Source organism: Bufo bufo, chromosome 7 (assembly GCF_905171765.1).
Source record: "Bufo bufo chromosome 7, aBufBuf1.1, whole genome shotgun sequence".
Classification (NCBI taxonomy): domain Eukaryota; kingdom Metazoa; phylum Chordata; class Amphibia; order Anura; family Bufonidae; genus Bufo; species Bufo bufo.
In genome coordinates, this window is record NC_053395.1 from 216,992,576 (window position 1) to 217,019,999 (window position 27,424).

General features: G+C 44.7%; 1 protein-coding gene across 14 annotated transcripts in view; it reads right to left on the reverse strand.

Moving 5' to 3' along the window:
* The window catches only part of RAB3GAP1 (RAB3 GTPase activating protein catalytic subunit 1), a 103,772-nt gene that overhangs the window by 47,720 nt on the left and 28,628 nt on the right, over positions 1-27,424 (reverse strand). For all 14 annotated transcript variants that reach the window (XM_040440543.1, XM_040440542.1, XM_040440544.1 and 11 more), the window contains exons 7-13: positions 24,639-24,804; positions 23,399-23,498; positions 10,027-10,108; positions 7,846-7,914; positions 6,564-6,637; positions 5,030-5,122; positions 230-399 (exon numbers count right to left, since the gene is read on the reverse strand). In XM_040440543.1, coding sequence (XP_040296477.1) covers positions 230-399; positions 5,030-5,122; positions 6,564-6,637; positions 7,846-7,914; positions 10,027-10,108; positions 23,399-23,498; positions 24,639-24,804 — 754 coding nt within the window. The remainder of the gene's footprint in view (positions 1-229; positions 400-5,029; positions 5,123-6,563; positions 6,638-7,845; positions 7,915-10,026; positions 10,109-23,398; positions 23,499-24,638; positions 24,805-27,424) is intronic.

Sequence of the window (27,424 nt, forward strand, 5' to 3'; positions counted from 1 at the left end):
AAACGTTTCCAGCGTTATAACATCGCCGATATATTCAGGAGGCAGAACCGTTAACAAGGTAAACAACAGATATGATTAATTCACACTCAAGCAACACTGCAGCACCTCCTAATTAACACGTGTATTAGCTGCGAAGATGAATTTGTTAAATTAGGGTCATATCATGAATAGTGGAGAGAAAAAAACACGTCTAAAAATAAAAGATGTAAAAGTTCAGTGTGGAACCTACAAATAAAATGGCGTTCAGGACGTCGCTGCTGAGTGGGGTCTCATCTGCCCCTCGGTGCTTGCGGATCTTCTTCCTGGCGCTGCTCACCATGCCGGTGACAGACAGCTTGTGTATGGGGACTGGTGCCGGCTCGGTGAGCTTTGACAGAGCCTGGCTAATATCAGCTGCGTCTATAAAGAAAGAGCACAAAGGACATTGAATGCCGAGCCTGGCTGCATAGAAGTATTAATTTAGAAAGATCTGTGAGATGCTGCTTAGCAACTGGATCATTCTGCCTCACTGCAATCCCCTACATCTTGCTAATAAAAAAAAATACATTTTTTTTTTATCATACTAGCTAAAATTTCACCAGGGATCAGCGGTACAAATATGCAAATGTAGATTTATCAGAAGGGAGTCTGGTTAGAAAATCCAAGTAGAGCGGGTGCACTGTGTAGGACAAAAGATCACCACCAGATAGAGTGCTTCAGATCCCTGCATAGTTATAAATAACGTAACTATCTGACTTCCTGCAACCACCACTAGGGGGAGCTCACTGCATACTATTTTATCATTGACTTCAATGCATATCAAGTAAGTTTCTAAGCTCCCCTAGTGGTGGTGGCAGGCAGATAGTAATGTTTAAAGTGGACCTGCCACCTCTCCTGACATCCTACCCACTTGCATTCCCCAAGCTTGAACACTCCTGGAGCATCTTGACTCTATGTTGTTCTGTTCTTCAGTTATTGCTACTAGAAATGTAGTAATGGATCTGCAACTGGGTGTTACCAGTGTGGGGGGTGTTTCTGTCCAGTCTGATACTATCTAATCAGGGCTGCGAGTGTCACAGTGTGAGTGCACACCCCTGCTCAAACTGGTAACATCCAGTTGCAGATTTAATAATAAACTTCTAGTAGTAATAATAAGGGAGGAACGGAACAACATAAAGATGCTCCAGAATCGTTACTGCATGAGAAAAAAAATTATCATCAGGAGTAGTGACAGGTTGTTTTCCAAAGCATTTTCCAGGGGAATCATTTTATTTAAAAAGAGCAGTGCTCCAGACTAAAAAAAATACCTAGTAGCCATTGGCTCCTGAACTGAAAAATTTAGGAGCCAAATCAAATTTTTAGTCGCCAAATCGAAACCGAATCAAAATTTTGGTATCGTGACAACGCTACGCCGATCAGATCGGCGTAGGGTTGTTTTGAAACCAAAATTTTGATTCGCTTTCGTCACCATAAAAAAGTATTACGATACTCAATACCGCGCAAAAAAAAAAACACAAAAAAAAGCTGCGTGCATTTCGCATTTTATGAAACATTCGGCCCATAATAGAACAGTCCTATGCTATTTTTTGGGGTGACAAGTTGACTAAAAAATGGCGAATGGTCACCGCATAGGAGATATTTTTTAATAATTTAATAGTTTGGACAGCGCTATGCAATATGTTTATTTATTTATTGTTTACATATTTTATATGTAAAATTGGGAAAGGGGGGATTTAAACTTAATATTTTAGAGCACTTTCACACTAGCGTTTTTCTTTTCCAGCATAGAGTTCCGTCCTAGGGGCTCTATACCAGAAAATAACTGATCAGGCATATCCCCATGCATTCTGAATGGAGAGTAATCCGTTCAGGATGTCTTCAGTTCAGTCATTTTGACTGATCAGGCAAAAGAGAAAACCGCAGCATGCTACGGTTTTATCTCCGGCGAAAAAAACTGAAGATTTGCCTGAATGCCGGATCCAGCATTTTTCCCCATAGGAATGTATTAGTGCCAGATCTGACATTCAAAATATCGGAATGCACCCGCACTGAATCCGGACCCATTCACTTCTATGGGGCTGTGCACATGAGCGGTGATTTTCACGCATCACTTGTGCGTTGCGTGAAAATCGCAGCATGCTCTATGTTGTGCGTTTTTCACGCAACGCAGGCCCCATAGAAGTTAATGGGGCTGCGTGAAAATCGCAAGCAAGTGCGGATGCGGTGCGATTTTCACGCATGGTTGCTAGGATGAAAGTCTATTCACTGTATTATTCTTAATACTGTATTATTCTTAATACAGAATGCATAGTAGAAGGTCAATATAATAAACATTGGTGGCGCAGTGCGCCCCCCCCCCCCCAACACCCCAGTATAATAAACATTGGTGGCGCAGTGCCCCCCCAACACCCCAGTATAATAAACATTGGTGGCGCAGTGCCCCCCCAACACCCCAGTATAATAAACATTGGTGGCGCAGTGCCCCCCCAACACCCCAGTATAATAAACATTGGTGGCGCAGTGCCCCCCCAACACCCCAGTATAATAAACATTGGTGGCGCAGTGCCCCCCCCAACACCCCAGTATAATAAACATTGGTGGCGCAGTGCGCCCCCCCAACACCCCAGTATAATAAACATTGGTGGCGCAGTGCGCCCCCCCAACAACCCAATATAATAAACATTGGTGGCGCAGTGCGCCCCCCCAACTCTCCAGTATAATAAACATTGGTGGCGCAGTGCGCCCCCTCAATATAATAAACATTGGTGGCGCAGTGCACCCCCCGTCAATATAATAAACATTGGTGGCGCAGTGCACCCCCTCAATATAATAAACATTGTTGGCGCAGTGCGCCCCCCCTCAATATAATAAACATTGGTGGTGCAGTGGGCAGTGCCAATGAGAGTTAAAAAATAAAAAATTATTAACTCACCTCCTCCAATTGATCGTCTCCTGTTCTTTCTTCATGACCTGTCAAAGGACCTGTGGTGACATCACTGTGCTCATCACATGATACATCACATGATCCATCACCATGGTAATGGACCATGTGATGAGCTCAGTGACGTCACCACAGGTCCTGAAGAAAGAACAGGAGACCGGCAGCTACGCGATCAATTGGAGGAGGTGAGTTAATTTTATTTTATTATTTTTAACCCTCATTGGCACTTCCCACTGAGCCACCAATGTTTATTATACTGGGGGGGGCGCACTGTGCCACCAACGTTTCTTATACAAATACAGGAGGCGGGTGCCGGAATCAAATAGCCGGCACCCGACCTCTGTGACAGGGAGCTGCGATCAGCTGCAGTTAACCCCTCAGGTACCGCACCTGAAGGATTAACTCAACTGCAGCTGATCGCAGCTCCCTGTCACAGAGGTCGGGTGCCGGCTATTTGATTCCAGCACCCGCCTCCTGTATTTGTATTACAGCTCAGTTATCTTCATTGGTGGCGCAGTGGCCACAGCCCCTCCCCTCCTCCTCCCGTCTCTTCCTATTTGCGGAGGCGGCGACAGCAGCAGCACAGGGGGGAGGGAGAGACTCCTCCACTGTGCTGCTGAGAACGATCATCTCCTGTGCCCCGCCGCTGTATTGAGCAGAGCTGCGGCGGCGGGTCTAGTCGCAAATGGCGACAAGACTAAAAAGTCTTGTCGCCATTTGTAAATTCTAAGTTGCCATCTGGAGCCCTGAAGAGGGTAAGGCCTCATCCACATGACCATATCCGTACTACGGTCTGCAAACTACGGATCTGCAAAATACCGATACTGTCCGTGTGCATTTCGCAATTTTCTCACTCCCATCCGCAAAACAGACAATAGGACATGTTCTATAATTTGCGTAACAGCTGCACGGATGCGGACATCGCATGGACGACATCTGCGTGCAGTCCGATTGTTCTGCAGACCCCATAGAAATTATTGTAAGAACGTCCGACCTGCAAAAAAAAATGCAGATTGGACGTGGATCCCAAATGTGGTCGCGTGCATGAGGCCTAAGAATCAGTTAAAAATAATTGCTACTAGCCATCACCCATCCTCCCCCGCAGTTCCAGTCCACACAGCACTCCACCTCCTGAGCTCAGCACCCAGCAAACGGCGGGGACTGCCAGCTCAGCCAATCCCTGCTATGCCAATCACGCAGTGGTGAAATGCCTCTACCGCTGACTGGCTAAGCGGCAGTCAAAGCCATTTCCTGTGTCTCGAGGCCAGGGGCAGGAAGTGGAGAGCAGCGTGGACTGAAACCGCAGCAGCAGGGTATCGGTGAAGGTGAGTACTTTTTTTTTTTTTTACAGGGGTCCTCTCACTTCAGCAAATGGCATTTATCATGTAGAGAAAGCTAATACAAGGCAGTTACTAATTTATTGTGATTGTCCATGTTGCTTCCTTTGCTGGCTGGATTCATTTTTCCATCACATTATACACGGCTCGTTTCCAGGGGTTACGGCCGACTTGTAATCCAGCAGTGGTGGTTGTGCTTGCACACTATAGGAAAAAGTGCCTATAGTGTGCAAGCACAACCACCACCATATAAATGAATGGAGGCGGCAATATGGATGATCACGATACATTAGTGCTCTGGTATTAACTTTCACTACATGATAAATGCCATTTTCTGAAGTGACAACCCCTTTGACTCATTTTGACCCTGCAGTTTAAATAAAATGATTCGCTGCAGTGGATTCAGATTTTCTGTATGAGGAAAAACTGCTTATGAAGGATCTGCTATTTGCAAAAGCATTTGCAAGGGTCTGATGGACATTTTCAGCAAACGATCCTGACAACTTGTGGGGATGACTTTTCTACTGGCCCAGTGAGAAGTGTCATTGACGCCACTTAGTTGATTGCCGCGCTGTCGGTGTCACCATGAGTGACCTTTATATTAGCAGATCCCACCATGATATTTATGCACGCATTTACGCTGTGCAATTATTGTAATGACCGCACCGCAATTACTGATGTCCACACCATTACCCGGACGTGCATCCGACTAGGGGGAGGGGAACGGACAATGTTACGCCAGGCCTGCGCACTCTATGAAGAACGTGATTACCTTTTCCGTTTTCCTCAAAGGCAGATTTGCCGAGAAGCTCATCGGTGGATTCTTTACGGCGGCAAAGTCGAAAAAACTCTGAAACAAAATCGCCTAAAAAGAAGAAAGTAAATGTGTTGAATATCAGAAGGCGATGATTAAAGCTGACTAAAGGGTCCATTCACATGTCCGCAAAATGGGTCTGCAATCGTTCCGCAATTTTGAGGAACGGGTGTGGACCCATTCATTTTCAATGGGGCCACAAAAGATGTCCGCACTTCGGTTCCGCGTCCCCGCAAAAAAATAGAACATGTCTTATTCTTGTCCACAGACATGGACAAGAAAAGGCATTTCCATTATAGTGCCGGCCATGTGCGGTCCGTGTGAATGGACCCTTAAGCCATGCACATGACATAACGGTCGGCCAAACGCTCATTCTTCCCCCAGCTCCGCCACAAACACACACGTTTGGTTCCGTTGAGCGTGCAAGCTTATTTCAGGTAATCCAATATGTCCTTCTTTCCCCCAATATCTACAGTTGGGGGGAGTCTAGAAGACCATCCACACCTCATGCATATGAATGGCGTGACTGCACAGTAGAAAAAAAAAATAATCCGCTGTGGAAATAAGTAACATGCTACTAATTCTACACGAAAAAGCGGATTAACCCACCGAATGACTAGAGGGCTAATCCTCAGGCGAATGTACTGAAAGCCACGGGTAGAAATCAGAGGGTCAGACGCAGATTTCTGCCTTGGATTTAAGTTTGTTTTTTTTCTCCACAAGTTTACCTTCGCAAACAATTTTTTTTTTTTTTGTGCGCCACCAGATATATATTTAAAGAAAAATTAGGCAACCCTGGAAATGTTCTACCTACCAAATTGTGTATAGAGTGCCTATGCATCTCCATGGTTACAGACCACTGTCATACCATCTCCTGTCTCCTACATCTTGGCAATCTACTGGAAGGATGTTATTAGGAAGTAGGGGACAGATGAGAATGAGTACAGGATCAGACTACACAGGGTTTGTTTGTAGTCTGTAACCATGGGGACAAACAGGTCTGCATTAGAGCTGTATACACAAATGGTAAGATAGTTGTAATCAAGACCATGGGGGACATATATCATCTCCCTGTGCCAGGAGAGTGCTGTTAAAAAGTTGCAAATTGCGTATTTGCGAGTAAAAAAAAAAAAAAAGTCAGTTTCAGAACAGGGGCGTGACAAGGGAGGGAAGGGGGCATAGCCGTCAGCCACGACAAATGTATCTTCATTCACTCCACTTCTCTGATGCAAATGAAGCCAGAACTCTCTGGCAGCTCTCATTTCTGTTTAGGCACACAGACTGCCGGCGGATGCGACAAATTTATGAAGCAGAAAGAGCCGGTCTGGATAAATCTCCCCCTATATGCAAAACTGCTTTATTTGGAGGTATTGCAGCAGTAAAAACAAATTGTTGTAAAGGTGGACATAACTAATAAACTGCAAGGGTAACCAACCAGGTAGGGTAGTGAAAAAATAATAATTGGATCATTTTACCCAGCGTAACGACTCACCTAACATACACTGCGGGTTATCTGCTTTTCTCACTCGGACCGACCACTGCGGAGCTTGCAGCGGATCCAAATCCCTGTATGACAAAGCACAAACAGAACTGTGTCACCACAACCAAATATACATGCGAAAAAATATATATCCCAGCGCATCCTCCCTTCATCTCCTCCTTTATAAAGATGTCTTCTCTATGTGTTTCGGGAAATCAGTGGGGTCTGCCCTCCTGGCTGTAAGGTAACTGGCTGCAGCAGTGGCCTCCTCTCCCTCGGCTCTGTCTGCAGTCGGACAATCCGCCTTCCACCCCGTTTACTTTTATCATTTATTTCTATGTTTAGTGTTCCTTTACGAATGTTAATTTAAGCCTGATAGGTAGCCGCATACGTCAATTCTGGGGGCATCTTAGGGCCCCGGCTGCCATATATAAGCACTGATGAGGGTTGTTAATTAGTTAAGAGAGGGAGCCCCCACTGGCTTTGTTTACATTTCTTACATGCTGCTAACGCTACTGATTCTATCATCTAAGGGGTTAAACATCTGGGATCGGATTTATCCCCTGTATCCCAGCTTCCTCTCATGGGTGAGGCTGGTCACTAATGTGTACCTTGGGCAGAAGTCAGAAAGTGACAAAAGATGCATTAAAGGGTTACACCATTCTCAGACATGGATGGCATTTGGCTAGGACATTGTCAGATAGGAGAGGGTCTCAGAGGTGGAACCCGCACCTATCTACAGAACAGGGCCCCTGAAGTGATGCAGAGCTCACTGCACGTGCGCCGCTACCTCTTCATTCACCACTATTGGACTGTCGGAAATAGCCGGGCCAGCGCTCAGCTTTTTTTGGAACTCCCATGGTGGTGAATGGACAGGGGCTGTGCTTGCGCGGTGCACTCTCCTTCACTTCGGGGAGCCCGTTCTGAAGCAAGCAGCGGGTGCCAGTGCCGAACCTATCTGACTCTGACACTGATGGCATAGCCTAGCAATACGCCCCAGTAAAGGTTTCAGCAAATAAAGTGGATTCACTGTATAATCAGCAATATACTTTTTGCATTCATTCCTCACAATCTGCAAGATCTCTGTTTGCAGTCATTGAACGGGAAGTTTCAAATTTCGGAGAATGTAAATCTGTCCTGGTCACGTGATGCTCACACAGCGTATGACTGTACTGTAACCAGCCGTGCACCCATCACATGCTCAGGACTGATTTTCACAATGAAAAGTCCCATTCAAGAACTGTGCATATTACCCCCGTCCTGTGAGGAGCAGCATCCGGCAGACATTACTTACGAGTACACGTCGTTGTCCACTATGATGCCTTCGGTCAGGCAGGGCCAAGTGGTCGCCAAGTGCAATTCACTAGGAGACAAGTTAGGAAACAGTTAGTGAATTTATACGATTCAGATGTGATACTGGCGGAGAAGAAAGGCAGACCTGCACATCAGGACTATAGGAAAGCAGGGTGGCTGCCATATTGGTTGTCATCACCTAGCTTTCCTGTCCATAAATGTATAGAATAAAACAAAATGAGTAAATCACAGAATTAAGCGGCTGTAGCCAACATGATCGGGCTGCGGAGCGGACAGATTCACACAGTGAATGCACTATTTCTTCCGAGATAAGCGGCGCCGCAGCCATCAGTTCTAGGAAAACGCAGGCATTTAATGTTTTTTTTCCCAAGCTTCAATCTGCTCGTTCAGGAGCTCTAACCTGTCATCCAGGGCTGGGGGCTCACCTGTAGATTGCACAATTTACTGCGTGCACCATATCATTTCATCTCCTGAGCTGAAGTGAGCAATTCAGCTGCAGAAAGGTCAGCGCTCTATGGAAATGGCCAAATTGTGCACTTCTACTGCATGATTACACCCGATGAGGAAATGAGCCATTTCTTCAGAAAACATTTAATAGCTTCAGAATTGCAGTCATTAAACTGCAGCATCCGAAATAGGTGCGCTCTACAGCTGATGTGATATACATGCTGCCTCTAGAGCGATCTCCTCTACCTACACCCTCCTGCCACAGCTCTCATAGCGGTCTCACAAAATAAACGTTTGTCTGTCATATCTCATCTCACATCTACTATCTATCTATATGTAACCATTAATGTATCTATCTCACATCAATCTATTTAATACCCATCTACCCCATATGTAATGATCTAGAAAAGATGTCAGGTTTTATTAAAACAACTACCAGCAGAGGGCAGAATCACAAAATCGTCTCACCATAAGTTTTAGGCAAGAACTTAAAAAATCACAGTAAATACAGAAATACACATTTTTATGTCCTAAATTATAAAAAACACGACACAGGAAAGATTGATCGATTGCTTTGCCAACAGCCTTTTGCTGGAATAAAACTTGGTAAACGCCTAACGAGGAATCTGGCTCATTCAATATCAAAGAATTCTCTCTACAGCAGAGATCAGCAACCTCCAGCGTTCTGAAACTATAACTCCCAGAATCCTTCTTTCTCTTCTGTGTTAGAAGAACAGCGGAGTAACTGTGCATGTTGGTAGTTGTAGTTTCACAGCAGCTGGAGTGTCAAAAGTGGCTGATCCCTGCTCTACAAGATGAATAAAAGGTTCATTCACTTTATAAGTACTGTACTGATCCTGAGTTACATCCTGCATTATACTCCAGAGCTGCACTCACTATTCTGCTGGTGCAGTCACTGTGTACATACATTACTTATCCTGTACTGATCCTGAGCTACATCCTGTATTATACTCCAGAGCTGCACTCACTAATCTGCTGGTGGAGTCACTGTGTACATACATTACATTACTTATCCTGTACTGATCCTGAGTTACATCCTGTATTATACTCCACAGCTGCACTCACTATTCTGCTGGTGCAGTCACTGTATACATTACATTACTTATCTTGTACTGATCCTGAGTTGCATCCTGCATTATACTCCAGAGCTGCACTCACTATTCTGCTGGTACAGTCACTGTGTACATACATTACATAACTTATCCTCTACTGATCCTGAGCTACATCCTGTATTATACTCCAGAGCTGCACTCACTATTCTGCTGGTGAAGTCACTGTGTACATACATTACTTATCCTGCACTGATGCTGAGTTACATCCTGTATTATACTCCAGAGCTGCACTCACTATTCTGCTGGTGGAGTCACCGTGTACATACATTACTTATCCTGTACTGATCCTGAGTTACATCCTGTATTATACTCCAGAGCTGAACTCACTATTCTGCTGGTGCAGTCACTGTGTACATTACATTACTTATCCTGTACTGATCCTGAGTTGCATCCTGTATTATACTCCAGAGCTGCACTCACTATTCTGCTGGTGCCGTCACTCTGTACATACATTACATCACTTATCCTGTACTGATCCTGAGTTACATCCTGTAATATACTCCAGAGCTGCACTCACTATTCTTCTGGTGGAGTCACCCTTGAAGAGCCACTTATGGTAGAAAAAATAAGAATCTGCTAACCTTATTGGGTCTTCACAGGCGCCAAAGGGTAGCTTTCCAAACTCCAGACCCCCAACTTCTCCACCCACCACAGCATCGATGTCTACAATAAAGAATCAGGAGGGACACAACCTGTTACAATACATAACTCAATACATATGGTGAATATAATATCATCAGAGGTCCTGGATATGCAGAAGAATGGAGGTCAGACATCCAACCACTGACTAGTCATAAAATAACAGTAACCCTAAAAACAAATTATAAAAGTGAATAGAAAAGAAGATTTTATTTTTTAATTTTCTACATTTTCCAGAACAGTCTTTTAGAAATCTTTCAAAGAACACAGGGGTTAACTCTCCTCCTGTCCCCTCAATGTTTATCTGCCGGAAAGTTGGGTGGCGGGGTTAAAAATGTCTGATCTCCTATAGCAGAAAGAGTGGGGGAGGGGTCCTGCTTTAGCCAGCTGCCGCACTGTCAAAGACTGGTCCAATTTGAGATTTAAAGAAAAGGTAGAGGGGGGGGGGGGTTCTGGAGTGCACATAGATAAAAAAATATAATTTTTACTTCCAATAATGTACATTTTCCACGTTCCCTCATTGCCACATTCAGATTCTTCTGGATGGTATATAGCACCTTCTCAGTACTGCAGCTTGCTTATAATGTAGTTCTAGATACTAATCAGTTTCTAAAACTATTTTTGTATCTTGCAATATAGCTCTGTTTTATTAAACCAAATAATAATCTCATTGCTGTTCATATCGGCTGATTGAGGTGACAAGAGGCCGCTCATGTGAGGATAAAAAGCTAGGTCTCATATTCTTCTCATCCAGGTAATATAGAATTATTAAAAAATACTTTCAATTGAAAACTATTTTAGCATTGTGTATTCTCATCGAGCAATACCCTGATGCTGTATGCCGGAGCTTCCCAAACATCTGCAAATTATTCTGCCCAGCATTTCCACGCATTAAATGTACTGATTTCTAGAAATCCTGTGGTGGCGCTGCAGAAGAATTGAGGACTTGCTGCCAAGATTCTCCAATCTAGGGGCTGTGATCGCCAACTCAGGAGCTGTGACCTAGCATCCAGGGGGCCTATGACCTCCCACCTGGGGGCTTTTGATCTTCCATCCAGGGCCTTTGACTTCTCCCCTGGGGGCTGTAATCTCCCTTCCAGGGCCTGTGACTACCCACCTGGGGCCTGTGATCTTCCATCCAGGGCCTGTGACTTCCCACCTGAGGGACCTATGATGCACCATCTGGGGCCTGTGACTTCCCATCTGAGGACCTATGATGCACCATCTGGGGCCTGTGACTTCCCACCTGAGGGGCCTATGATGAACCATCTGGGGCCTGTGACTTCCCACCTGAGGGACCTATGATGCAGCATCTGGGGCCTGTAGCTTCCCACCTGAGGACCTATGACACACCATCTGGGGCCTGTGACTTCCCACCAGAAGGGCCTGTGACTTCCCACCTTAGGAGCCTCCGATCTCCCATCAAGAGACTGTGACTCACCACCTGTGACCTCCTACTCGGGGAGATTTGATCTCACATCTGATATTCAAAAAAACTATTTTAAGGATTTTTTTTAAACTATGAGTCCCCTGTTCAGGTCCCTTGTTTATGAGCCTGAGCTGAGAATGGCTATCATGCATTACAAAGACAGACCACTTATATCAACAGAAAATGTGCAATACTCCAGTTCTCCTGTAGGGGCACTGTAGGAAAATCACACACTTGTTGCCTTGTTACTCTGCAGGTTACTGCTGATGGCTGGGACCTCCTAGCAGTGCACCCCATCATCATCTTATCCTTAGGGGGCCTTTCTAACATAAAGGGATTATCCAAAGCACAAAATCCCTTTAGTTATCTGAAATCTGAGAATGATCATTGACTGGTTAAATGACCATCAGGCTTCAAGTGACCTCTACTCACTACATTCTAGAGGTCAAGAAGATGAGTGTATAGGTCAGTATACACAGAACTGAGGCATAAATCCTCCTTTATTTCACTTGTAGTTACCACTAAAAACAATCCCAACAAACTGGTAAGAGCAACTGTTAAATCAGCAACTTGTTTCACAAAGTCTAAAAATATATATATAAAAAGACAAAAATTGACATAATAACAGGGCAAAATTACATTGTTACTTAATTTATCCTCATTTAACGTACAGACGGGGCAGTTCTAAACCGGAGTGTGATGTCACATCACAAAAATCCATTGCCAGTGTTAAAGGAGTTGTCCGGTTTCCCATACCGACCTGTTAGGTCATCATTATCAGATCGGCAGGGGTCTGACTCCTGGTACCCTCGTCGATCAGCTGTTTGAAGAGACTGTATCGCTCACACGTTGTCGGCATTGCAGAGGTACTGCGGTGCAATTAGAACAGCTCTGTGAGCAGGTAAACAGTGAAGAGAAGGCAGAGCTTCTATGAGCTCTGCGGTCTCTTCAAACAGCTGATCTGCAGGGTGTGCCGAGAGTCGGAGCCCTGCCAATCTGATATTGATGACCTGTCATGAAGATAGGGCGCCAACATGGGAAACCAGACAACCCCTTTAAAAAAGCACTCCCACAAAAAAAAAATATTCTCTGACCTGTTATACAGGTACCAGATGTAAAATGCAGTGAAGGTAATCATCTTCCCAGTGACTGTATTTGTGAGTTATCCCCTCCCTTCTGATCCTCAGCTGTGTCATGTGAGCAGTACAAATAACACAGCATCCTATGTGCAGACAGGAAGTCAGATTCTCTATGTATTCCTATGGGAGCCTCAATGTCAGTCTCATAGGAATGAATAGAGAAGTAACTGACTATCTGTCCTGTGTCAGTTGGAGATCAGAGAGTTGGTCACATGACAGCTGAGGATCAGAAGGGAGGTTATAACTCAAAAATACAGGTCACCGGTAGGAAGATTACCTTCACTACAGTTTCCATCACGTACCTTTCTAACAGGTCAGAGAATACATTTTTTTGTGGGAGTGCAACTTTAAGTATCAAGATGAGGACTGCTACACAGTTATCAGACCGGCTTTGGAATTACCCAGTTTCCATACTGCAGGTATCTGGGTGACAAACTGGTCTGTGAGGGTGCCCCTGCTGGCACCTACTGAAATCAATGGGGGAGATTACTCATGAGGAGGGTTTTTAAGGTCAGTTTTGCACGAATCTCTGTTGCCGTAATAGGCGCCAAATTTATCAAATGTTTCACAATGCTTTTCTTTTTATTTCAATTTTTATTTATACATAGAATCATTAACATTATAAATAACATACTTCATTCCCCTCCAACCACCCACCCCAAAAACCAATAACCCATTAAAAAGGGACAAAAAGAAGAAAAAAAAACTATATCACCTTGTACCATTTATTCCATATTTCCGTAAAACCATCTTTTCTAGCCCTATTTTCCTTAATTATCCTTTCCATTTTTATCATTCCATTCCTCTACTAAGGGCTGTTCTTTTTGATTCCAATTTTTTAAGATAAGCAGTTTTGCCTGAAATATGCGTGTTTGACCACTCTCCGTAGTCTCAGATGAATAGTAACCCACAATATACATATCACAGGGTCCCCATATATCTGTAATCCCAAAACTGTTTCCATGATCCCTGCTATGTCAGACCAGCACCTAAACAGTTTGGGGCATCTCCAAACCAAATGCACCAAACCTGCCCGTTCCTCCCTACATCTCGGGCATTCACAGACCACAGAGCTATTACTCGAAACATCCTCCCATTTCTCATTTGATAGCTCTTCCATATATTTTTTCCAATTTTCTTTAGCTATTACACTGACCAAAAATATAAACGCAACACAACAAGATCTGAAACATTTTCTACATACACAAAAGACCCATTACTCTCAAATATTGTTCACAAATCTGTCTACATCTGTGTTAGTGAGCACTTCTCCTTTGCCGAGATAATCCATCCCACCTCACAGGTGTGGCATATCAAGGTGCTGATTAGACAGCAGGAATATTGCACAGGTGTGCCTAAGGCTACTTTCACACTAGCGTTCAGGTGTCCGCTCGTGAGCTCCGTTTGAAGGGGCTCACGAGCGGCCCTGAACGCAGCCGTCCGGCCCTAATGCATTCTCAGTGGAGGCGGATCCGCTCAGAATGCATCCGCCTGCCAGCGCTCAGCCTCCGCTCCGCTCAGTGAGCGGACACCTGAACGATGCTTGCAGCGTTCGGGTGTCTGCCTGGCCGTGCGGAGGCGAGCGGATCCGTCCAGACTTACAATGTAAGTCAATGGGGACGGATCCGTTTGAAGATGACACCATATGGCTTAATCTTCAAGTGGATCCGTCACCCATTGACTTTCAATGTAAAGTCTGAACGGATCCGCTCAGGCTACTTTCACTTAGAAATTTTTCTAAGTTATAATGCAGACGGATCCGTTCTGAACGGATGCAAACGTCTGCATTATAGGAGCGGATCCGTCTGATGAAACATCAGACGGACCCGCTCCGAACGCTAGTGTGAAAGTAGCCTTAGACTGCCCACAATAAAACGCCACTCTGAAATGTGCACAGTTTTGCCTTACTGGGGGGGGCAGAAAACCAGTCAGTATCTGGTGTGGCCACCATTTGCCTCACGCAGTGTAACACATCTCTGTCGCATAGAGTTGATCAGGTTGTTGATTGTGGCCTGTGGAATGTTTGTCCACTCCTCTGTGCAAAGTTGCAGAATATTGGCAGGAACTGGAACACGCTGTCATATCCGCCGATCCAGAGCATCCCAAACATGCTCAATGGGTGCCATGTCCGGTGAGTATGCTGGCCATGCAAGAACTGGTATGTTTTCAGCTTCCAGGAATTGTTTACAGATCCTTGCAATATGGGCCATGCATTATCATGCTGCACATGAGGTGATGGTCGTGGATGAATGGCACAACAATAGGCCTCAGGATCTCGTCACGGGATCTCTGTGCATTCAAAATGCCATCAATAAAATGCACCTGTGTTCGTTGTCCATAACATACGCCTGCCCATACCATAACCTCACCGCCACCATGGGCCACTCAATCCACAACGTTGACATCAGCAAACCGCTCACCCACACGACGCCACACACGCTGTCTGCCATCTGCCCTGAACAGTGAAAACCGGGACTCATCCGTGAACAGAACGCCTCTCCAACGTGCCAGACACCATCGAATGTGAGCATTTGTCCACTCAAGTCAAACTGCAGTCAGGTCCAGACCCTGATGACGAGCATGCAGAGGAACTTCCCTGAGACGGTTTCTGACAGTTTGTGCAGAAATTCTTCAGTTATGCAAACAGATTGTTGCTGCAGCTGTCCGGGTGGCTGGTCTCAGATGATCATGGAGGTGAACATGCTGGATGTGGAGGTCCTGGGCTGGTGTGGCTACACGTGGTCTGCGGTTGTGAGGCCGGTTGGATGTACTGCCAAATTCTCTGAAACGCCTTTGGAGACGGCTTAGAGAAATGAACACTCATTGCACGGGCAACAGCTCTGGTAGACATTCCTGCAGTCAGCATGCCAATTGCACGCTCCCTCAAACATGGCAACATCTGTGGCATTGTGCTGTGTGATCAAACTGCACATTTCAGAGTGGACTTTTATTGTGGGCAGTCAAAGGCACACCTGTGCAATATTCCTGCGGTCTAATCAGCACCTTGATATGCCGCACCTGTGAGGTGGGATGGATTATCTCGGCAAAGGAGAAGTGCTCACTAACACAGATTTAGACAGATTTGTGAACAATATTTGAGAGTAATGGGTCTTTTGTGTATGTAGAAAATGTTTCAGATCTTTGAGTTCAGCTCATGCAAAATGAGAGCAAAACCGAAAGTGTTGCGTTTATATTTTTGGTCAGTGTATTTTTATTTTTATTGCCTTCATCAATAATTTATATCTCCTAGAGATACTACCGTTAACCTTTCCATCCCTGAGAAAACGATCAAACCCCTATGAGGCGGCTTTCTTATACAGGTGAAACTCGAAAAATTAGAATATCGTGCAAAAGTTCATTTACTTCAGTAATGCAACTTAAAATTAGAATATTGTGAAAAGGTTCAATATTCTAGGCTCAAAGTGTCACACTCTAGTCAGCTAATTAATCCATACCCCCTGAGCAAAGGGGACCTGAGATTATGACTGAGATTAAGCCATAATCATCCAAATTATAACAAATAAAGGCGTGAAATCTCTCGCTTTGCATGTAATGAGTCTCATATATTAGTTTTACCTTTTAAGTTGCATTACTGAAATAAATAAACTTTGCACAATATTCTAATTTTTCGAGTTTCACCTGTATATATCTCTGGATTAAATGCCAAATGAATTGCCTCCCTTATTTGTAGATATTTAAAGTAATCTTTTTTGGGGATTCCAAACTCTCTAATCAAAATCTCAAAATCCTTCAGTTTATCCCCATCTAAAATATGTTCTAACAAACTTACCCCTCTATTCTCCAAATTCACATATTGTTTAATCATCTGAATTTCTTTCAAATTTATATTTTTCCATATTGGAGTGCATTTTAAGTAACCCTTGATACCCATTACTTTTTTACTTCTCTCCAAGTGTAGTCCATTAAATTTAATATTTGATTCTGAGTGCACATATTCCCCAGTAAACCTGACTCTTATATCTCCGTTAAACTACTCAGCTTACTCTTAATCCCCATTTTCATTAAATACCCTCTCAACAATAAACTTACTTCCTTATCTTTAATATATCCAAACTGTGAAACCAAAAAGTATGAAAACCATTCTGGAAGAGACAACCCCCCCCCTCCTTAACGGGTAACTGAAGTGTTTCTTTTTTTAATCTAGATACTCCCCCTTTCTAAATGAACTCCCTCATTAAATTTATCCAACGTCCCGAAAATATTTTTGGGCAATACAATCGGGGCATTCTGTAATACAAACAGGACCTTAGGGAGAAAAACCATCTTTGTCAAATGAACCATCATTGATAGTGGCAATCTCTTCCAGACATGGATCTTCTTTCTTAGTTCCCTTAAGGGCTCATTCAGACGGCCGTATGCTGTCCGCAAAAATACTGAATGCTATCCGTTTTTTTGCGGATCCGCAAAAAAACGGATAGCATTCAGTATTTTTGCAGATCCATAGACTTCAATGGGGCCATGTCCTGATTTTCACGGACAAGTATAGGACATGTTTCATTTTTTTTGCGGAACTGTGGAATAGAAAAGGGCCCCATAGAAGTGAATGGGTCAGCATCTAATCCGCAAAAAAACGGATCCGCATTTTTGCGGATAGCATACGGCCGTCTGAATGAGCCCTAAAAGAGGAACAACATTTATCTTTACACAATCCTTCAATTATCCCTAAATATTTCAAACTACTTCCTTTATCCACAACGTGAACACCAAAATTCTGATACAAATCTCCCTCCCCTAATAACATCAAATGTGATTTCTCCCAATTTATTTTTAATCCTGAAAAATAAGCAAAGTTCTTAATTATATTCATTGTCTTACTTAAAGGGTTTCTGTCATCAGAATAATCGTTATGTATCGCGCTAAATAATGACTTTAGTAATATGCAAATCAGCCTCTAGGTGCGAGTGGGGCGTCGCTGCAGCACCTAGAGGCTCCGTCCTCTCACCGTTTGGCACGCCCTTGTAAAGGTGATTGACATCCTCGGTCTCCTCTGTGCCCCGCAAATCCCACGCCTGTGCCGTCCATTTCAGTAATAGGCGCATGCCCAGTGAGTGAAGGACGGCAGCAGGCGAGCGCCTAATACTAAAATGGACGGCGCAGGCGCGGGATTTGCGGGGCACGGAGGAGACTGAGGATGTCCATAGGACTCTGTTTTTAGCTTATCTTTACCCTCTTTGGGAATCAAGACAATAATAGCTTCCTCCATACACTCCGGCAATTTTCCTGCCACTCTTGCCTCGCACAGGGTTTCCCTTAATTCTGGCAAGAGTATCTGACCAAAATCCTTATACATCTCAAATGGTAATCCATCTCCTCCTGGCATTTTCCCGTTTTTTACGGATCTCAAAGCTCTTTCCAATTCTTCCAACTGTAAATCTAATTGATCTTTTTTGATTTATTGACAGTTTTTTTTAAAGGGAACCCCATTTAAATAATGGCTTAATTCTTCTTTTTCAAAATGTATTTTTGATCTATATAATTCTTGATAATAAGTACGAAACACCTCACTTATCTGTTCCGGGGTTTTTACCATCTGTCCCTTATTGTTTTTAATTACTCCTATCCAAGATTTTTTTTCTGTTGATTTTTTACTATGTTGGCCAGAGTCTTACCAACTTTTTCCCCCTCCGAGACAAACTTAACCCCCTGGAAAAACAGTGCTGTTTGAGATTTTTCCATGTATATATCTTTAACCTTTTCTTGTTCCTCTTTCCACTGAGGGGTCAGCCACACAACTCACTCTTGCTGCCTCTAATTCCTGCTCTGCCGTCTTAATATTTTCTCTCTGTTTTTTTTTCTTCAAATAATTCACCTTTTTAATAAATAAAATTCCTCTGAGGAAAGCTTTTGCCGTATCCCAGACTACCTGCTTAGCGGCTGAATCTTTGATAACTTCTTTGTCTTTTATCGGAGTTAACCAATGTGGATTACATTTAAACAGCAACTGCTTGTGTCTAGTGATCAGCTCCACTTCCATAACAGCACAGGGGTCTGAGAGGGCCACAGGAACATATTTTATTTTTATTTTATTTTTCCCCATTACTTTTCTGTTTCCCACAATCATATCAATCCTTGACCAGGTTTGATATGTCTTTGAGTAGCAAGAATGAGTTCTTTCCTCCGGGTGCAAAATACGCCAAATGTCCACCCAATCAAACTCAGTTATTAAATTAGCGAGATGATTATTATTATTATTATTATTAGATAATCTATCTTTACCTGAATCCATAGTCGCATTATAGTCTCCTACTGCAATCAACACACAAGTTTGCCTGTCTAACAATTACTTTTGTAATTCATAAATTACATCGGGTTTATATGGAGGTGGAATATAATTATTTGCAATCCCCATCTGTACATTCTCTATATTACATTGTAAGAAGAGATACCTGCCGCTGTCATCCACATTACATGCCACGTATTCAAAGTTAAGTTTATTATGAACCAAAATGGATAGTCGCCTTGAATATGAAGTGTGTATAGAATGATAACCACCTCCTATCCATCTCTTCTCCACCCACCTGCACACAGATGACAGCGGGCATGTATCCCCTCAACCAACCAAAGACGGCGACCCTCTTTAATCACTCACTTAACCCCTTACATTAAGCTATACAACGCTCATAATTCAGGGAGAAAAAAACCTCTATCCCTCCTCTCTCTCCCCGCAACCCCCCACCCAAGCAGCTCCCCTCTGAATAACAGAGAAAGCCCCTAAACCTGCCATATTCTGCCCTATATCCCCCCCTCGCCTTAAATCTATTACATCTCACAGGCCTTTTGTATCTGCCCAATCGTTTACTTCTTCAGGAGACCGAAAGAAAAACAGTTATCCTGATACATTACTCGAAGCTTAGCGGGAAAAAGCAAACTGTACTTTAAACCGGCTAATCTCAACCTCTTTTTTATATCCATGTATTTTTACAATTTTACCTTGACTGAACCCCTGGAATACTCTTTTTTACTGGGGATCCTATGAGCTCTCTCTACCGCAAAGAGACTAGATAGGGTACCTGGCTTACAGTTATCAAGGAACCATTTTTCCATAAATTCTCCACACTTAGGGTTCATTCACACGTCCGCAAAATGGGTCCGCATCCGTTCCGCAATTTTGCGGAACAGGTGAGGACATATTCATTTTCAATGGGGCAGGAATGCGCAGTCCGCATCCGCATTTGCAGATCCGCACTTCCGTTCCGTAAAAAAATAGAACATGTCCTATTCTTGCCCGCGGACAAGAAAAGGCATTTTCTATGAGAGTGTCGGCGATGTGCGGTCTGCAAAACACATAAGGACGTGCGAATGGACCCTCAGTTCCCTCTATACCCTCTGGTATTCCCACACATCCTAAATTTGTTCTCATTCTGTCTTAGATCTGTCTTCTAGATCTATCAATTTATTTTCCAAGCTCTCCTTTGTCTGATCTCCTTCTCTAATTTATATACTAAATCTTCCATCACTGATGTTCTATTCTCCATCACCTACTGCGCTCTATCAACTTTACCAAATCATCTCTAATCAAACTGACATCAGTCTGAACCGACCCAATCTGAGTTACTAACTTCCCCAAAACATCCTTAAGTCTGGTCACAGTATGGAAGATCTCTTTAACCATTTTAGCATTAATTTCAGTTGTTGCATCACTCATTACATAACCCTCCGAGTCATTCAGGATCTGATTTTCATTCAACTGTGGGTCCAGTCCTACTGCTGACCCTTTTCCAGAATCAGCGGACCTCAATATAGGAGTTGAAGGAATCAAATACTTATTTAAAGGCATTTTGTTTCTGCCTAGTTTCTAATCCAGTTCTACACCTCCTGTTGTTACTTGGTCCCTGTTGATCTTCCCCTTTTTTTTTTTTCGCGGCATTTCAAAGGGATATATCCCTGGCATTAACTGAGGGGAAACCAGTAAAATGACACAGCAATCCACCACTCTCCAGTTAGCAGCGTTATTAATGCTTGTTAGTAAGTAAATTAGTAAATATATTGAGGTTACAGGTACGATCCACACTTTCTTCTTCTTAGGGCTCTTTCACACCTGCGTTCTTGTCTTCCGGCATAGAGTTCCGTCGTCGGGGCTCTATGCCGGAAGAATCCTGATCAGGATTATCCTAATGCATTCTGAATGGAGTGAAATCCGTTCAGGATGCATCAGGATGTCTTCAGTTCCGGAACGGAACGTTTTTTGGCCGGAGAAAATACCGCAGCATGCTGCGCTTTTTGCTCCGGCCAAAAATCCGGAACACTTGCCGCAATGCCGGATCCGGAATTAATGCCCATTGGAAGGCATTGATCCTGATCCGGCCTTAAGCTAAACGTCGTTTTGGCGCATTGCCGGAGCCGACATTTAGCTTTTTCAGAGTGGTTACCATGGCTGCCGGGATGCTAAAGTCCTGGCAGCCATGGTAAAGTGTAGTGGGGAGCGGGGGAGCAGTATACTTACCGTCCGTGCGGCTCCTGGGGCGCTCCAGAGTGACGTCAGGGCGCCCCAAGCGCATGGATCATGTGATCGCATTGGACACGTCATCCATGCACATGGGGCGCTCTGACGTCATTCTGGAGCGCCCCGGGAGCCGCACGGACTGTAAGTATACCGCTCCCCCGCTCCCCGCTCCTACTATGGCAACCAGGACTTTAATAGCGTCCTGGGTGCCATAGTAACACTGAAAGCATTTGGAAGACGGTTCCGTCTTCAAATGCTTTCAGTACACTTGCGTTTTTCCGGATCCGGAGTGTAATTCCGGCAAGTGGAGTACACGCCGGATCCGGACAACGCAAGTGTGAAAGAGGCCTTAACTGTCCAGTAAATCCCCAATATCTTATGTGCGGACAGGAAGTCTATTTCTCCATGTCTTCCTATGGGAGCCTCAATGTCAGTCTCATAGGAATGAATAGAGAAGTAACTGACTTTCTGTCCTGTGTCAGTTGGAGATCAGAGAGTTGGTCACATGACACGGCTGAGGATCAGAAGGGAGGTTATAACTCACAAATACAGGTCACCGGTAGGAAGATTACCTTCACTACAGTTTACATCATGTACCTTTCTAACAGGTCAGAGAATACATTTTATTGTGGGAGTGCAACTTTAAGTATCAAGATGAGGACTGCTACACTGTTATCAGACCGGCTTTGGAAGTACCCAGTTTCCATACTGCCGGTAGCTTGGTGACAAACTGGTCTGTGAGGTTGCCCCTGCTGGCACCTTCTGAAATCAATGAGAGAGATTACTCATGAGGAGGATTTTTAAAAAGTCAGTTTTGCACGAATCTCTGTTGCCGTAATAGGCGCCAAATTTATCAAATGTTTTACAATGCTTGACAATCTGGCGCAGCTACTTCTGTCTTGAGATGTTACTCCACTTTCTCTGCCGCCCCTTTAATGGAGTAAGAGTTCACTCATTTTTGTGACTTTTTAAAAAGTTACAGCTGATAAATCTGGCTCCATAGGCTAACCGCGTCCTCTTTACTTAAAAATGTAAAAATGTCGAAAATAAGCCCAGAAAGTCACAAAGCTCTATTTTTGGAGCCAGAATTCTGGATTGCAGGGCTTGGGAAATTGCCCTCCTTGTGTTTTTCTCCCCTTTGCATCATTTCTTCGGCAGGCTCTTCTTGCTGTGAGGTCAGAGATGTGCTGCTCTGAACCAATCATGCCTCACCCCCTGCTGCTCCCCATGCTTCTCATGCAGTCTCATATACAGGCTGGGAGACTGTAACATGGCTACTCCTCCTCCCCTCTCACAGCGCACAGAGAAGAGATACTGCTGCAGCCGCCCTCCCTCCTTACCTTCCTCTCAGTCTAGTTCTCTAATTTCTATTATTATAGAAGAAATGTATAAACATTTACATAGAACCAACACACAGGGAAAGGGGGAGTACAGGCTGCTGCTGGAAGAGAAGGAAAACAGCACTCCCCGCTAATAAGATATATTACAAAGTTTCATGCAATAACATATACAGCTAATTTATGCAGGAAAAAAATTAATGATCACGATAAGTACACTTCAACCTGACGATCCACAACTCGATGCTAATTGAATCTATTAATGTTGATAATCAGTTCCCTAGTTTTATTCTCTGAATCTGGAAAACTTCTGTTCACATTACGCAAAGAACAAAACAAGAAACCCAACACCGAGTAACAACCCCCCCCCCCCCCCCATATAGATCATACTATTATTAATTTCAATGGTAGGTTTGTCCTACAATTTAATGTGTATTGGAAGCTTCTGAGTCGCCCCATATACATGATCTGTCGGGGAAGAGAAGGACTGAGCATGACGAATCTCACAGCGCAATCCTATTGTTCTTCTGGAAGATTAGTTTCCACTTTCCCCACTGTGTGTATGGGAAGGGGAGAAAGATAGATGTCAGTCAAACGACAACTATTGAAGGTGTATGGGCACATTAACCCCATATCCACCATTTTTGTTTAAAAATGGCGCCTGCTCCAGAGCACTGTGGGCGCCATAGTCATCAGGTTTCCGAGTTCCCATTGAAGTGAATGAGAGCTGAGCTGCAGTAACCCGGCACAACCACTACACCGGAGGCTGCAGGGAGCAGCTGATTAGTGGGGTGCAGGGTGTTGGACCTCACCGATCGGATAGTAATGACCTGTCCTGAGGATAGTCCATCAATGTCAGGAGCCTGGAAAACCCCCTTTAACATTTTGGGCTGTAAAAAATGCACTGACAAGCCTGTCCAAACCGGGGTCTAATAGTTATCTTACCTGGGGGCTGCTGGGGCCAGAAATACTGCTGCCAGTCTTGCAGCACGTACGTGAAGCGGATGGCGATGTTTATGGGAGGCAATGCAGTAAGTGGACATCCCTAAAACGCGGGAGACATAGACATGGATTTACATTATATAACAAGGACATATCGATGTTTATCTCATAAGTCCTAACAATTATCCCATGATGTTCTGTGAGTCGCTGCATTCAGACCTCAATGGACCATGCACTGGTGGCATATCCTAGCAGCAGAGGCTACTCCATTACATGTAGCAATGAAGGACCCAGCAGTCACACATTGATAGTATGTTATAGTGTGTGCATATTGAGTACATACACTAGGAACATACCATCACTGTCTGTAGCCAGGAAACCCATCGGGGACATTGATGTCCCATCACTGTGACGCGATCCAGTCTCAGGAATGGGGCCCCATAGTGAACAGAGAGCACAGCACATGCACAGCATTCTCTGCATTTATAGTACAATCCCATAGTGGTGAATGGAGGGTGGCCACGCAAGCACAGCTTGCTCTCCATTAACTTAAAGGGGTTGGCCCATCTCATACATTAGGGGCATATCGTTAGAATATGTCCCCAATGTCTGATAGGTGTGGGTCCCACCTCTGGGACCTGCACCCATCTCTAGAACGGAGCCCGCAAAGTGAAGGAGTGTGTATCGTACATGCGCGGCCACCCTCCATTCATTTCTATGGGAGTGCCAAAAATAGCCAAGCGCTGGCTAAGCTATTTATGTCAGCCCCTTAGAAGTGAATGTAGCGGGGGCCACGCTTTTACTGTGCATTGTGCACCTCCAGCGTCCTCCACGTGGGACGCCACAGTTTACAAATCCACCTCTCATATTTAAGCGATGAGTTGATAAAGGTCTAACGGGCCGAAACGTCTTCCCAATCGCAATACTAAGTGCTTCATCTATAACATATATGGAGATTTGTTCATAATTTAGAATTTTTTTGATTTTATTTATTTTTTTCTTATTTCGAAATAATTTTTTTTCTTGATTGCATTCCCGAGATATATACCTACTTGGTATTAAGGAGCATTAAATTAAATCTACCTTTGCATACTACTTTGAGAGTGCGTGGTTTCATTCATATTGACTATCAGTGGGTCTTTACCCTTATACCACCGCACCTCCCCCCTGGAGGAGTGCATCTTCCATTTTTCTAACTTTACCTACATGTAACCACAACCTGGTAAGACAGCATCATACGTACAATTTTGGACTTGAAGATGTCCAGAAGTCCCGACAGATGCGTGTACTGATTCGGCACTTTCCGCAAATGCACCATCTCGAAGTCTGTGCGCACGCCCGGCCCTTGGCACTCGCCCACGTAAAGTTTCCTCCATTTCTGATGAATTTGCACAAAGACTGGCACCTGGCTGTAAAACCAACATGATTATTATTATTCTGCAGGAAGAGTCACGTGGATTTGTGTAGCAGGACATAATAAACACAGGAAACGCTCCCCGGGCCATGCTGATATATTTAGTAGATGGGTCTCTGCAGCCCCTCTCATCACAGTATCGCTGTGACAGCCGCCTTCAGTCACTTCTATCAGCCATGTCCCCCAGGTCCGCTCTGCAGCTATTTTGATTTCTCAATATAAGGTACTACAATCTCATGTGTGTTGGGAATAAAGCAGAGTTCAGCAGCAGAAAAGCCCAGCAGGCAACGAAAAAAAATAGCAGGTAGCATATTCTGCAGATATAATCTAAAGGCGATGTGGCATCTGGGAGAAATAGTCAGCTCCTTAGGCTGCAAGAAATGCTCTATGCCAGAGCCGGCATGTTCAGGTTTATAAAATGTAAATCAACCAAAGCATCCGGGATTAGCACAGGAGGAATTAGCAAACTAAAGAGCATTTCACCTAAAAAAGCAAAAATAATCACAAGTCTGTGAGTATCAAATGGTTAGATTTGCTCCTTGAAAAGCGTCCTCTTCCCCACTGTCCAGCACCCTGTAGGCCCCTGTTCCTGCCTGCAGACTCTGATAATGCTCAGAAACTGCTTCACCTAGACAAAATACCTGTCTAGATTGAGACAGTAAATACAGGGAAGAAAAAGAGGGCAGGTGGCTGCTCCGGACCTCTCCTTCAGCGTCTGTGTGAGACTCATGCTGTGAGAGGGGGAGGAGTGTCCATGTGAGACTCATGCTGTGAGAGGGAGAGGTGTGTCCATGTGAGACTCATGCTGTGAGAGCGGGAGGTGTGTCCGCGTGAGACTCATGCTGTGAGAGCGGGAGGTGTGTCCATGTGAGACTCATGCTGTGAGAGGGGGAGGTGTGTCCGCGTGAGACTCATGCTGTGAGAGGGGGAGGTGTGTCCGCGTGAGACTCATGCTGTGAGAGGGGGAGGTGTGTCCGCGTGAGACTCATGCTGTGAGGGGGGGAGGTGTGTCCGCGTGAGACTCATGCTGTGAGGGGGGTTGTCTGTGTGAGACTCATGCTGTGAGAAAGGGAAGTGATTGTGTGAGACTCATGCTGTGAGGGGGGTTGTCTGTGTGAGACTCATGCTGTGAGAAAGGGAAGTGTCTGTGTGAGACTCATGCTGTGAGGGGGATTGTCTGTGTGAGACTCATGCTGTTTAAGAGGGAGTGTCTGACAGAGACTCATACTATGAGAGTGAGGAGGAGAGTCCATGTCAGACACATGCTGTGAGAGGGCAGAGTGTCTATGTGAGACTCATGCTGTGAGAGGAGGGATTGTCTGCACCGCACCGTATCTTGCGGATTGCAGACCCATTCAAGTCAATGGGTCCACACCCGCAGTACGGCCTGCACATTGCTGGTTCCCATATATCAAGGACCTGCTGTTTGCCACAATACGGGCACAGGGCGCACAGCAACTGAAATCCTGCCTACAGTCCAGCATGAAGACTCTGATCTGACACATTCCTGATGGACAAATACCTTTCAGGTATCGGTGTTCGTCCTGGATTTCTGTACACGACGAGAAGGAACGAACTGGGAGTTCTCTCGCTGACAAGAAGAAGAACTTTCTTGGTGTCCAGGTGACCAAGAAAACTGCTCCATGACAATATGGCTGACTATTATATCAGACAACGCGTTCTTGTCCCAGAAACACAAGGCAGACGTTTTGGGCACAAAAAGCCGTCAGCTCCCTGCGTCACCATTCCTCTGCCATCGGTGGTTCAGCGCAGGCAGGTGCGATGCAGTGACGTCATCACGACTGCTGCGTTAAAACACAGACAGTCACAGCATAGGCCGCAGCAGACCTGTGCCCCTCTGTTCATTGGGGGAATGTGGGGATAGGTGAGTATTCAATTTGGAGGGAATAAGGGACATCACTCTGCGGGGGGCACTTATGGCCAGACCCCCACAGCAGTGATGTGTGCCCTATGCGTCATGTCACTAAGTCACATGCCGCAAGGGAGAAACATCACTATCACTACTGCACGGAGTCATTGGTTGCAACCGGATGTAGATGCTGGGAGACCCGAGGTCTGTGGCAGGCAAGAGAAGGAGCCAGAACCCAGCGGCGGGTATCAGATAAGTATGATTCCCTCTGCAGGTCTCGCCACGATGGGGGGGATCTACCCAAAAGGCCCCTTGGGAAGAACAACCCCTTTAAGAGGACATCATACTGTGTGGGCACACTTAAAAGGGCATCACTGTTTGTGGAGCACTTAAGGGGGTCTCACATTGTATGGGAGGCATTTAAGAGTGGATCACACCATATGGAAGGGGGCATTTAAAGGGCACCACATTGTGTGAGGGGCACTTAATGGGACAATATACTATTTGTGGGGCATTCAAAGGGCATCACTCTCTTTGTTGGGCACTTAAAGGGGTCTCATATTGTATGGGGGGCACTTAAGGGTGCATCACACCACGTGGAGGGAACATCATACTGTGCGACGGTCACTTAAGGGGGCATTATTACTTTGTGGGGAGAACCATGGGGATTAGGTGGGATTACAGGCTTGGGTTATTGTATAAAAATAAAAATTTAAAATAAAAAGACCTGATTGCCGCAGTGGGC